The 13137-nt window shown below is 41.0% G+C and overlaps 1 protein-coding gene across 1 annotated transcript in view; it reads left to right on the plus strand.

The window, feature by feature from the left end:
- Positions 1-13137, plus strand: part of DTNB (dystrobrevin beta) — a 185753-nt gene that overhangs the window by 133357 nt on the left and 39259 nt on the right. Inside the window, exons 12-13 of the mRNA XM_054568949.1 lie at positions 3382-3471; positions 6916-7003. Coding sequence (XP_054424924.1) covers positions 3382-3471; positions 6916-7003 — 178 coding nt within the window. The remainder of the gene's footprint in view (positions 1-3381; positions 3472-6915; positions 7004-13137) is intronic.

Genomic DNA, 13137 nt, shown 5'->3' on the forward strand with positions numbered 1-13137 from the left:
AAGAAGCAGTTTTGTTTTAATATCTAGTTTGAAGTGGATCAGTACTTCACAAAAGCATGATAAAAATGAGTCACTATAAAGAGAACTTCCACTCTGGTCATGATGAAGTAACTAGCATCAGATTAGCTCCTCCACAATGAATTGCTAGAAAACCAGTCTGAGTATAACAGCTGTTTTCAGAAATTAGAAGGTAAGCAAGGCGGGGCTGAGGATATTGCTGTGATTGCCCCAGCTCTCCGCTGAGAGACATCTGCTCAACCTCGGTGCGGGGTGCACGCAGAGCAAGGCAGCCTTGCTGAGAATAAGGAGACAGAGCTTGGAGTTTGGGGAGGCGGGGGTTTATGGAACAGATTACCAGGAAGCAGGAGGTGTGCGGGGAAAGAGCCCCAAAAATCTGCATGGGGGACTCTTGGGTCTTTGGCTGAAAACGAAACTATTTTTGCATAAATGAGGTTTCACAAGGCCAGCAATGAGAAACTACCTGGGGAATAACAGCCCCTGCGGTATTTGAAAGTGAAACAGCTACCCGGTTCCACTTGCTTGCAGAGAGCAAATAGCTCTCTTCACGTAAACTAACTAACAGATTCTTTGGAGGAAGATACCAAAATCCAGATGTTCAAAAAAATTTTTTTTTAAATTTTAAATCCAGACATTCAACAGCATAAATTCGCAATTTCCGACATCCATTAAAAAATTAGAAGGGATAGGAAGAAGCAGGAAAGTAGCAAGTCCTATAACCAGGAGAAAATTAGTTGACATAAAAAGAGCCAAAAGTAACAGCCATTATGCAATTAGCAGATACGGACTTTAAAACAGCCATGATAAATATCAGAAAATACAAAGGAGAATATGAACATATTAAAAAGGAGAATGGTAGAAATAAAAAAGAACCAAGTGTCAATGTAATATTTCTACTTTAATTTACAATTTTTTAATTAAAAAACAACTTCTAGAGTTGGAAAGAATAATACCTTATATGAAATTCAAGGGATGGACTTACAGACTGGAATGCAGATGAAAAGTCCACTGAACTTAAAGACAAATGATCCAAAATGAAGCACAGAGGGGATCTAAAAACAAAGTCTAAAAACAGACACAGCATCAACGACTTGTGGAACATGTCAAGCAGTCTAACAGGGGGACAGAAAAATTATTTACAGGAATAATTTGTTTTCCAAATAAATGAAAATTATAAATCCACATATACAAGAAGCTCAACAAACTGTAAGCAGGATAAATAGAGAAAACCATACCAAGAGCCAGACATCACAATCAAATTGCTAAAAACCAGTGATAAAGAGAAAATACTAAAAGCAGCTAGATAAAAAAAAAGATGTTGCTTACAGGGGAACAAAAATAACATTTTTCAATAACTTCTCATTAAAAACAGTGCAAGCTAGAAGGAAATGGAGTGGCATCTGAAAGTACTGAGAATTCTATTTTTTTTTCTAAAATACATAAATTTACTAGCTTTGTCTACTGAAAAGATCTAGAAGCAGTGACAATCCAGGAACACTGAGCTCCCTAGACACCTGATTGTGGTCTCTAAACACTCTTTTCCAGTGAAGGGAACCTGAAATCCTTGGAAGAATAGTGGATGTCAAGTGTGGGGTAGAATATATACAAGATGAGACCAGACATCCTATTGCCCCAAGCAAGAAAGTTAGTAAGATCTATTGGATATGTCAGAGGGACACAGGCACCGACTACTTTCAGGGCTCCCACTGACCAAAAATAGGACAATTTGAGCGACAAAAAGATGATTGTAATTGACTGAAGCATGTCAGGTACATAGAAAGCTATGAGTTCATATGATACTAAAAAATAAAAGTCCTTGGTAACCACTGGAGTTTGCTGCAGTACTAAGTCATTGTCCTGAGTTTTGTTACATAATAGGAAATATCAACCATTTATTTTACCTTTCCCAAGTGAGCAGTACTTCAAGATAAACAAAGAGAGGAAAATTATAAATGCAGAAAGTCAACGTTTTACAACCCCTAATGAAATGATGAATGTAGTCAAGAACATCAGTATATGCTAAAACTATCAGGTGAAAAGTTGATGGGGGACTTTATAATGGAGAGATGTAACCAGTAACATCTGATCAATATTTATATTCCATTATGTGCCTCCTCTTTGATTTATAAGTACACCATGTTACCTATGATGGATCCTAGCTCCTTCTCAAATAACAAAACAAAAGCAAAAACTTTGATCAAACATTTAGGTCTAACCACAGAGGACAGAGAAACAAATTAAATGACACCACAGGAAACAATCAGTTAAATCCAGAATACAGGGTATACTACGAGATAACCTGTTTTCTTCACAAATAAATGACATGACAGAAATGGAAAAGGAGGAACTGTTACAGATTAAAACACCAACAGAAACACCAACCAAATGTAGGATTTGTGGACCTTGTTTGGATCTTGATTTTAACTGTAAAAAGATTGTTTTATAGATGGACGAAATTTTCAGATGGACTGAGTTATTTAAATATTTCTGTTAATTTTTTAGGTGTCATAATGGCATTGAGGTTATTTAAATTAAGTATTTCTGCGACAAATAATGAATTGTCTGGGATTTGTTCTAATCACCCTTCCTGCACAAAATGTTAGGAAAAGAAAAAATAGGCTGAACAGGTAGGAAAGTGTTGATTTTTGTGGAAGTTTGCTGATGGGTATATGAAGGGTAGTCATGGAATTACTCTCTGTTTTAACATTTCTATAAGTATTTTTTTTTTAAAGATAGTGTGCTGGAGCACCTTTCATCTATCTATAAGAGAGCATCTCTCTCAGAATGTACACAGTGTTGCCTTACAATGAGATACAATTCTAAGACGGTTGGCCTAAGTACCGATTGTGTGGGAGAAAATAGAATGATGCTGAAGGCAGTGTCCCTACGGAAATAAAAAGGCTTAACTGGTATCATGAGGTAACACTGACGACTCTTACATGCAGGCAGAAGCTATAAAAGCATTGGGGGCTATTGAGCAATGTTGCGCAGACTCACTGTGCCTGCTCTAGTGCTGGAGGGCATCCCTCTAAAGGCGCATCTGTCACAGAGCCCGGAACCTGGACAAGACCATTGGGCAAGGCTCCTTGGGGACCCCTCCTTGGTTGCTTTTCTCAAGGGTAGTAGTGTCAGGCCTCCAAAGCTGTCTCCTAACTTTTGTTCAAAGGATTTGTGAGATATATTCCCTATGGTCTAACACCACATTCCATTATGCACTGTGGGTTGTTTGTTTTTTTTTTTAATTTGTCTTATCATGATTTACTATTTTTCTGTATTTCTTTGAAATTTGCCCATTTTAATTCATGTTCATGTCTTGCTCTGTGTTTGTGTCATGCTTGCTGTCTTTGCCTCCGTTGTTCCCAGGTTACAGTGTAGCCAGGATATACCCAGTCACTTGGCCGATGAGCATGCGCTGATCGCCTCCTATGTGGCCCGTCTGCAGCACTGTGCACGGTCAGTGGTAGGGCGGCAGCCGGCGGGTGTCCCAGGCCTGAGCAGAGGGTGGGGGAGCCGTGTTGCCCAGGGCTGCCAGCTGGAAAAAGCCCCGCGTGTGGGGTTTTGCTTGAGAAGCTCCCAGCTATGTTTGGCAGAGTTTATGTTATTGCTAAAGCATTAACTTCTAAAGGAGAAGGAGCCGTGCCAAGCCCAGGCACTTACCTAAACATATAGTCAAAAATTCTCCTTTGAAGTGGAGCTCACTTCCTTCAGATTATACTTAAAGAATATATAAACCTTGGAGAGATATGCAGTCCCAAAAATGTACATTTGCAGAGGTATTTGATGCAACCTCTTACTGTTCATTCTTCCCCAAGTAATGAAACAAACTTTCTGTTGCTATTCAAAGCTTAGGGTTGAGCAGCCGACAGGCACTGCGCTCTGTCTAGTCTTTGATACCTTCACCCTGTTACACCTCTACATGCTACATCCTCATCTCTCCCCCAAATCTATCATTGTTGATCATTTAAACCAGTGGTTTTCAACAGTGGTATTGGATCATTGTCCCCGTAGGGACTTTTTCCAAATGATATATGCCTCCTCATATTATAATAAGTATAGGTATTATGATAGCCCCACATACGCCTTTCCCTGAAGACTGTGGTCATGACTCATTCTTAATATGGGAATGTGACGGATCCCTTGGGGTTAGGATGGAAAACCATTTGATAACCACTAACCACAGCAAAGTTAACCCTTTAACGGAGTTAATACCAAACAAAGTGCTGTTACAGCCAGGCAGACCCAAAGCCACCTGCCCACACCATGCCCGCTTGCGCCAGTGCTCTGCATGGAGAATGCAGGTGAAGTGTGAGTCACCTAGAGCCCTCCCAGCTGCCCTGAGTCACTGTGCCAGACAACATGACATTCTTAGTCCTAGGGCAGGGGAACCATGGTTTATAAACTAAACACATGAGGGCAGTGGGAGCCTTAAGTTTTGATCATAGTTTTGCCTGTAGCATGCTGTGGTTCCATGAGAAGGTCATTCTTACTCCCCATGATAACAGAAAAATAAATTAATAGTCAATGAGAAAATATCTATTTAAAAAGGACTCTTGTGAATATCATACTTTATATCATTCCCCGTAGTTTTCCTAGTATGACTAAATAGCGTTGATATTTTTAGGCATTTACCTGTCTCTAAAGCCTTAGAGAGACTAGGGCTCTCCTCCTGCCCAAGTATGTTTGACAGGCTTATCCATGGGAGGGTGGGGAGGGCCTGGTTAGTACTGGTGTCTTGTATCACAGAGAATGTCTCCTTGTCCAACAGAGGCGATTTCTGTGCTCTTTGCCCCTGCCCCTCGGGCCGCAGGAATAGAGTTGTCTCGTCCTCACCCCTGGTGGGACAGCTCACTCCAAGTTGGCCAGGGCAATTGTCCAGGCCATGAAATTGCCCCTCCACGGGGAAGGTAGCAACAGAACGTTGGGCAGCAACTGCTCCCTGACATGTCGGCCCAAGAAGATTTATGGTGGGTTTAGCTGAGGTCCTCAGGTCTTTGGTTTAGGGGTAAGGCTCCCTGCTCAAGAACTGGTGGCCAGGAACCCCAGGAGAACAGGAAGATACGGTGAGTACTACATCTCTTCTAGATTTATAAACTAAGGAACTGAGCTTCATACTTCCTCAAAGAAGTCAGAAATTTCCTGGCTAATTCTGAAAATGAATTCCATTCAAGCAGAAGAATAGGGAACCTTCTAATTTTCCTCATGATTTTCATTGACCTTGAAACCTCTCATCAACATGAAGTTCTAGTTTCTGGCTGGAAAGTGTAGCCAATTAGAACATCCATGATGTCTCCACTTGGGTACAAATGACAAGCAGGATTAACCTTCCCTGGGAGGTGGGAAGTGCTAGAGAAGGAGCTCATCCGCACAAAGGAGCCTGTTGTACCCCTTGCCAGAAAACAAAGGTTAACCATGTGAAGTCTCACTTCTTAGGCTGCCAGTCCCTCTGTAATATCATCTACTTGCATTGTTACATGTTCATTTCTGTTGTTGTGTATTTAAAGGATAAAGGTAGTTCTCTTGTGGCAGACAAACACCTTTAAAGCACAAATACGTTTCAGCCCAGACCTTGGGGCCTTGACCCTATGATGTTAAAGTCAACCGATGACAGCATGTGCTTATTATAAGGTCATAGTCTGAGAGGATGATTATACATGTTGGAGACTGACATTTGCACACCTAAAATTATAAACTGTTCAGCAGTGTCATAGGCAGAAGATTTTAAAGCATATTAAAAAAAAAAAATCTATCCTAGAGGAAAGACCAAAAGAATTAGCCACAGATATAGAAATATAGAAAGGTGAGAAAATCTAGGAAAAATACATTAGATTGTATCCATGAAAAGGCCAGATGGATTGCTATTAATTTAACTTTACCCACCCCAGATTCCCCTCAGTAATTATAAAAAGAGTTAATGAGTATTGAGCTCATGTCTTTAAATTTTTTCATAGTACATGTCATGTTGCTAAATTCCAAACAAGGATTTTCGGAAATCCAAGAACCTACGGCCAGAGTAGAAGCCAGCCACCACAGCCATCTCTGGTCAGTCATCATCACCCCTGTCCCCTTAACGCTCCTGCCAGACTTAAACAAAGAGAATTATATAGCCACAGTCCGAATTCACCAAGAAGTGCCCTGATGTGAACATCGGACAGTCAATATAACATGCTAAATTAATGGAGTCAGTTATTTCATCTAAAGCTCATCACATTGCGTAGGGCTGACCTGCTGCTCAAGAACGCTTTTCATCCAGGTGCTGCATTACCTGATATCCCACCTAGGTGGGTCTTTAAATCTTTAGAGTGCTGGGACTCTCGGTAAAGAGGGATGGACTAGCCACTCAAAGATGGGGCTGTACTGGTGAAACAAGTGTGGTAAAAGAAGAAACAGAGGCATGAGAGAAAGTGTTTGCCACCGTGTAACCTTCTCCAACCTCACCGTATACCGGGCCTGCCCAAGCCTGGAGGCCTCCATTTTGCCCAGCCAGTGTTAATTGTACTTTTTCTCAGCCCCCTGTTTTTCATGGTGCTTTAGCTTTCTCTCGGTCCTTTTCAGTTCGAGACCTAAGTCTAAAAGTGAGTTTTTTTAAACATTTGATTAGAAACCCCTCTCTCAGACTCTGTAAATGCCCTGTCTTTTCCCGGTCCTGGTATTAAGAAAGAAATGCCCGTCTGACAGCCTAAGAGCATTGGGATATGCTGCTGAAGAGAAGTAACACACGCGGCCTCCTTTCTCTGGGTCCCCACTGTCTCAGAAGACCATTGGCATCTGTGAGCCAGGCCTCCATTTCTTCTGTTACCATCCTTTTTAATAAGCTTTTCTCCCATCTGTCTTTCTGAAAGAGGAGCAAGAATCTGGGATATCTAATAGACACCTGTTGAATTTTTATCTCCTTGACAGTGTCCTGGAAAGCCCTAGCCGACTGGATGAGGAACACCGGCTTATAGCCCGCTATGCCGCCCGGCTGGCCGCAGAGGCAGGAAACATGGTGAGTAATAGTGGATTCGAGTAGAGCAGCAAAAATGAGCCTTCCTTTCCTACGCAAGGGAGAGGTGAACAGTAAACATGAAACTCAGGAGAAAGAATGCCTCCGGGACAGCGCAGGGAGGTGGGTTTGAGGGAGGGGTTACGGGGATCTTTAATTTTATCTGCCGTATTCTCTTCCTTTAAAAAATGAATCAAGAACAGGAAATCGAAGAGTCAACTTAGTTCTTTTTAAGAAATCAGTACTATTAATAAATCCCTAGAAATCCTGATCAAGAAAAAAAAGAAAGAAAATGCAAATTACCAATATCGCAAATGAAAAAGGGACATGGCTGCAGATCCTCCGGACATTGTAAGGGTGATAAGGGAGCGCCAAGAGGTACGTTTTGCCAATGAGTTTGACAGCCTAGATGAAACAGACAAATTTCTTGAAAGACAAATCAACAATACTGACATAAAGATAAATGGAAAATCTAGATAGTCTTAAACCTGTTAAATAAACTGTATTGATAATTAATGTCCCGCAAGGAAAGCTTCAAGCTCAGATGGCTTAACTGTTAAATATTATCATATTCATGAAGGAGACATTATAACAATCTGACATAAACTCCATAGGAAATGGAGGAAGAAGGAACACTTCCAAGTTATTTCTTCAGGCCCCTATAATCGGATACCAAAATAATACAAGGCAATTAGAAGAAAAGAAAATTGATGGCCAAATTTTCTTATGATCATGGATGAAAATTTTCTTAATGAAATATTAGTACATTGAATCCAGCAGTATGCAAACAGAAATACTCCACAATCAAGGGAGATTTATTTTAGGAATGCAGATTTATTTCATACACAAAAATCAGCCAGTGTAATTCCCCATATTAGCAGTTTAAAGAAGAAGAGATGCAGATAAAAAAGAATAAGACCAATAGATGCAGAAAAAGCCAGTGACAAAATATAATCATTTATGACACAACTTCTCAATGTGCTAGGAGTAGAAGAAACTTCCTCAGATGATAAAGATTACCTACAAAAAACATACAGCTAATATTACACTTAAAGGTTAAATTTTAGAATATTTTCCCTACCTAATATTCAGAACAAGTCAAAGGTGTCCCCTTTCACCACCCCCATTCAAAATTGTACTGGAGGCCTTAGCCCAGGCACCGTCACGGGAAGGGCATGAATATCAGAAAGGAAGAAGTAAAACTGTTGTTATTTGCAGGCAACATGATTTTGTACAGAAAAGTTTTAAGGAATCTACAAGAGCACTACCAGAATAGGTTCATGACTTTATAGCAATGTTGCAAGATACAAAGTCAATGTAAAAAAATTTATTCTGTTTACTAGCAGTAAACAATTAAGACAACTAAATTTAGGAAAAACATCATTTACTATAACATTAAAAAACATCAAATACAAGCAAAGAGCTGAAAGGAGGAATGACCTGAGGTTAAAACAACAGACCACGTGAGCGTTGACCAGGTAAAGAAACCGTAATGCGTGCCCACTTCGGTGTTTCAACATTCGTAAAGGTCCGAGAGGCGGGAGATTTCAAAGAGAACAGTCCTGAGGGGAAGGTAGGCTGGGCAGGCAGGCCCAATCGCTCAGGAGTCAAACACAGTGTATCAGCTATAGGAATGTGTACCAATTCATGTTTACTTTTTCATAGGAAGGTAAAGTTATGAAAACTGCCTATGGAGAATCTTGCTTTGTTTCTCCCCCTCCCCTCAAAAGTAATTTATTCCTTTGCGTTTGTTCAGAATTCAGAATCTTTTTTTAAAAAAAGTCCCGTATTAGGTCATGCATCAGACTCTAACATTGCATCTTTAAGGGTTAGTGAACTGGAACAGAATAGAGGGGAAAAAGTCTGGGGAAAAAGCAAAGTTCCATTTAATTAATTAAACCTCACACATAACCTCAGTCAGTCACAACTGTTCAAGTTATGTTAGCAATTAAAAGTTATAAACAAAATTAATTAAATTTGTTGCAATGGACAGCACTGTGGCTGAATTTTTTAAATTAAGTATATTTAATGCCATTATATAGCCTTGTTGACTTTGCATAGTACTTTCAAAATGCCGTAAATTAAAGCTCCAAAGCCATTTGACCCTGAAAAGGAGATTGCAGGCCTCCTCCGCTGCAAACAAGATAAGTGGGTTTACACCTGATAGCTTCTGATACCAATTCTCTTATTCGTGTGAAAATGATAATTGTCACAATGGGCTTGAGACTGAATACTGATACGGTCTCTTTCATCTTCAGTTTATTTTCCACAGTGTAGTTGTCTTTTAAATATTGGACCTCTCAGGAAGGGTTCTTCTTGACTGGATTTCTGTTACACAGAAGACCCCTAATCCGCTAATCTCTCACTGATACGAAGTGCTTTGCATAAAGTGGGTGTAGTGCTCAGAAGAATTTATAGCCCGCCAGATAGACTTTGTATTGATTTTTTTCAAAAACCGTCCTCCACAAAGAAAGTCCATTAAATCATTCGTGAGGTTGGCATTACACACTGTAGAGGTCCAGTGTCACAGCCCCGGCATCTCCCTCCCTGGGTGGCACACGGTGGCCGCTGACACCTCGGCCGGCCGACCTTCAAATGAAGAAATTCTAGGAGCTTAGATGAGCCAGGGGAACTAATTTGTTTTTCTGAAGTGCCTAAATCCCTTAAACACACACATGCGCGCCCGTAAACAAAACTACAGTGTGTGGAAAATCATCATCATAACAGCAAGTTCTTAGTTTTATCACAAACATCACTGGCATTAGGTCAGATCTTTGGGGTTTATATCTAAAGTCATTTTCTTTATGAAAACATTAAAAACTCACAATGGAAATCTCAGAAGAAAGGTAGAAAGGAAGGGGAAACTTTCGTATTTTCACCCCACCTAAGCTGTACACAGTTTTGTGGTGCTTTTACCCAGGTAGCACGGTCTCGGCCATCACGGCGTCTTCTCTGTTGGCATGCATCATTCCAGAAGTCTCCTTATGGTTTCTTAGAATTAAGGATCAGCAGTATCCATGTGGTGTTTTGCCCACATTTAATGACTCAGAACTCCCCATAAAAATAGTAAGTGTCAAACCTGACTACATATTCTAATTGTGTGAAGCAATTAAAAAATATATAGGTCCTTGGCTTTGCCTCAGACCTGCTAAGTGAGAATCTCTTGGCTTTTGATCTATTGATTTTTATGTAAAAAAGAAATAGGAAATTTCCAATCTTATTTATAGCCAGCTTTGGAACCACTACCCTCAACAACATTATTGGGTTTTTGAGAAACAAGAGAGATTTAATAATCCACGACCCTCCAGTTAATCCAAGTGGGGCTGGGACAATGGCCGCACTTCCCGTGGGATGCAAAGGGAATCTAGTTGATATCAGGCACATCTCTCTGGAATTCATCTTTGCCAAGTTCACACAGATGGGATGCCTCCGGTCTGCAGGGTCCGACAGAAGTAAGGCCTACTTGAGAGTGGTTGGTAGGGTAGTAATATGGGTATAATAATTTATAGTTTTAATTTGAACATTTCACCTAAAATGTCACATGGTGTGCTCAAGGGTGATATTGTTATGTTACAGAATTACATGCTTGTGATTTTGTAATAAAAGATTTTGTAGTAAAAAAAAAAAAAAAACGGGGACGAGGAGGCGTTATTTGTGCCTGACACTGTATTTTTAGGAGGCTGCAGACCTGCATGTTACCAGATTACAGTTTGCTGACTGTTGGTTTTCCTTGGTTGTATAACATTTGCCTGGTTTTACTCAAGGGGGTCTCGTTTCTCCTGTATTTTTCAGATGTATCTCCATCTCATTACAGATGATGGAGCACTGTGAGGTTACTCAAACCTGAGAGAATGCTAATGTTGTAACAGAGGAAGCGATCCTCCTCACATCTCCTTTTGTAAATAACCCCACTTTACACACAAGGAAATAAAGGCCCAATGAAACAAAATAACTCAAGGTTTCCATGGCCAGTAAGTAGCAAAACCTAGGATTCCCAACTAGTCCACCTACTTCCATTCTTATCCCACTACAGCAAATTCTCCATTTGGTAGCCAAAGCAGTGTTGTTCGTAATAAACTTTTATTATAGAACAGTTTTAGATGTACAGAAAAGTTGTGGAGCTAGTACGGAGAATTTCCATATAACCCACACTCCGTTTCCCATTATTGATACATTATTATTAACTAAGGTCCAAATTTTATTCAGACTTTGCTAGTTTTTTACCCAATGCCCCCTTTCTGTCCCAGGATCTCATCCAGGGTGCCACAGTTGTACTTAGTTGTCATTTCTTTGGTTCCTCTTGGCTGTGACAGTTTCTCTGATTTTCCTTGTTTTTTGATGGCCTTGACAGTTTTGAAGAGTACTAACCAAACACTGTAGAATGTTCCTTAAATGGGATGATGTTTTTCTCAGATTAGACTGGGACTGTGGGTTTTGAGGAAGAAGAGGTAGGCGCCGCTTTTCTATCATGTCAGGGGTATATAGGATCAGCATCATTTATCACTGTTGCTGTTGACCATGATCACTGGGCTGAGGAAGTGTCTGTCAAGTTTTTCCAACATGAAGTTACTCTCCCCGCCCCTTTCCACCGGGCCTCTCGAAAGGCAGTCATTATGGACAGGCCGTACAGGAGTGGGGAGTTAGGCTCCACTTCCTCGAGGGGAGAGTATGTTCCTGCATCGTTTGGAATTGCGGTACTTCCCCATTCAGCATCCTAGTGGCTTCACACCACATTCAGAACGAAATGGAAGCTCCCGCCCATGGCCCTCCGTGATCGGGGCCCCAGCTTTGCCTCCCAGTTCATTGCCTGCCACCCCCACCCCCGCACACTGGCCATCAGCACTGACCTGAGAACAGCAGGCAGAGGGCGGCAGGCCCTTGGCCTTTGCGCGTCCCTCCAACCTTCCCCTGGTTCCCCTCCTCACTTCACTGAGTCTCAGAGTGTTTCACAGCCACCTCATCTAAAAAGAGTCTGTCTGAGCTCACTGTGTTTCTTTTTTGTTTTTTAAATATTTTATTTTATTCTATTTTTTAAAAAGATTTTATTTATTTATCTTTAGAGGGGAAGGGAACGAGAAAGAGAGGCAGAGAAGCATCAATGTGTGGTTGCCTCATGCGCCACCACTGGGGACCTGGCCTGCAACCCAGACATGTGCCTTATACTGGGAATCAAACCGGTGACCCTTTGGTTCGCAGGCTGGCACTCAATCCCCTGAGCTACTCCAGCCAGGGCTCACTGTGTTTCATTACCCTATATTTCTTCATTGCATTTATCACAATGATCATATATGTTTCATTTGTTTGTTTTTTTAATCTTTCTGTCCCAGTGTAATATAAGCTACATGAGAGTGGGGACTGCATCTCACCCACTCATGCATCCCTAGTTTCCAGAGCGGTATCTAGCACATAGTAAGCTCTTGGGAAATATTTGTTGAATAAATGAATGAATGAACTATATACTTTTTGAAGGAAATCATCTTTAGGTCTCCTTGCAAAAGTATTCTGTGTCTTTATGACCTAATAATTCCCTTTCTGTCTTTTTCTCTGTAGTGTCCTGAGTATTTCAGGAATAAAGATACTGGCTTTGTTTTTTTTTCTGTATTTTTTTTTTTGTTTGTTTGTTTTTAAGGAGCACGAAATCTGACCAGGTGAAATAAGCCATCAGTGGACACTTGCCACCGGGGCTCTCCTGCTCCGTCCCCATGCCCCAGTGGGAGTGCTGCCTCAGGGTCTGCGTCTTCCTCCACCTGCCCCTCCCCGTCGTGTCTTTCTATTTGAGGGATGATGCTGCTTGGTGCCAAAGACTCCTGCCCGGCGAGGAGCCACTGCCGGTGATAAGCTCGATTGCCATATTAACCTCCTCTTTGAAAGATGCCTCAGACGTGCAGTCAGACACTCAAAACTGAAAAGATTCTTTAGAAATTTCCAGTGAAATACTATGGGGTTTTCTCATCTGTTTGTTTTCTATCTATGAAGCAAATTCCTTTCAGAGATCATTTCCCCCTGATTTTCCCTGGTCCCACTCTAATAAGGAGCCATTAGTTTTAACTCCATTTTTCAGAAATTATAAATCTATTATTCAAAGCAGGTTCAGTCTCAGGCAAGCCATTTTCCTGAGGTTCAATTCAGAGTCTCAC

This window comes from Pteronotus mesoamericanus, unplaced genomic scaffold, assembly GCF_021234165.1.
Source record: "Pteronotus mesoamericanus isolate MK-2021 breed Mesoamerican mustached bat unplaced genomic scaffold, CSHL_Meso_final contig_101, whole genome shotgun sequence".
NCBI classification, from domain to species: Eukaryota; Metazoa; Chordata; class Mammalia; order Chiroptera; family Mormoopidae; genus Pteronotus; species Pteronotus mesoamericanus.